This window comes from Ogataea philodendri, assembly GCF_020536065.1.
Source record: "Ogataea philodendri strain CBS6075 chromosome Unknown scaffold62, whole genome shotgun sequence".
NCBI lineage: Eukaryota > Fungi > Ascomycota > Pichiomycetes > Pichiales > Pichiaceae > Ogataea > Ogataea philodendri.
Window position 1 is genome coordinate 1 of NW_025763841.1, and position 534 is coordinate 534.

The window sequence follows — 534 nt, forward strand, 5'->3', positions numbered from 1 at the left end:
GATTCAAACATGATAGATACAGTCAAAGTGCCCAGTAAAGCATTAAATGAACGGTACGCTAAGAAAGGTGCAGGGTGCTTGTCGTAACTCAATCCGATTTCTTCAAACTTGAAGGAGCCGTCGTAGTTACATAGCCAACCGATGAATGCAATCATCATCTTAGCCAAAGGAGGATGAACATCGAAAAAGAATGTCCTCTCCAAATAATAGGAAGCAAACTTTCCGAAGTGTACTTCATCGAAGACCACTTCACGAGGATAGTAAATCTTATAGAATCTCACTGCAAAAGCAATGGCTGTGACTAAGTAAAAACCAAGCCTGTAACTATTATCAGAGTCCGGTTTAGGGTTCAGCAACCAATTCTGAGCGAGTTGCTCTGTGGCAGCAACGCCTTTGTTGTATTTCAAAGATACATCGTCCACATCCACTGAGGACTCCTTAGAGGCGCTTGAGCCAAATTTCTTAGTTCCAGAAGACCGCTTGGTAACTGCCATTATTTGGTGTTTTTCTTCTTCCAAAACTGATTGTTGTCTT

The 534-nt window shown here is 41.8% G+C and overlaps 1 protein-coding gene across 1 annotated transcript; it reads right to left on the bottom strand.

Moving 5' to 3' along the window:
• Positions 1-494, bottom strand: OGAPHI_001329 (uncharacterized protein; the record flags this gene model as incomplete). The annotated part of the gene is made up of 1 exon (XM_046202079.1): positions 1-494. A coding segment is annotated over one exon (494 nt), but the record flags the coding sequence as incomplete, so codon positions are not given.
• Between the last annotated feature and the right edge of the window lie 40 nt (positions 495-534).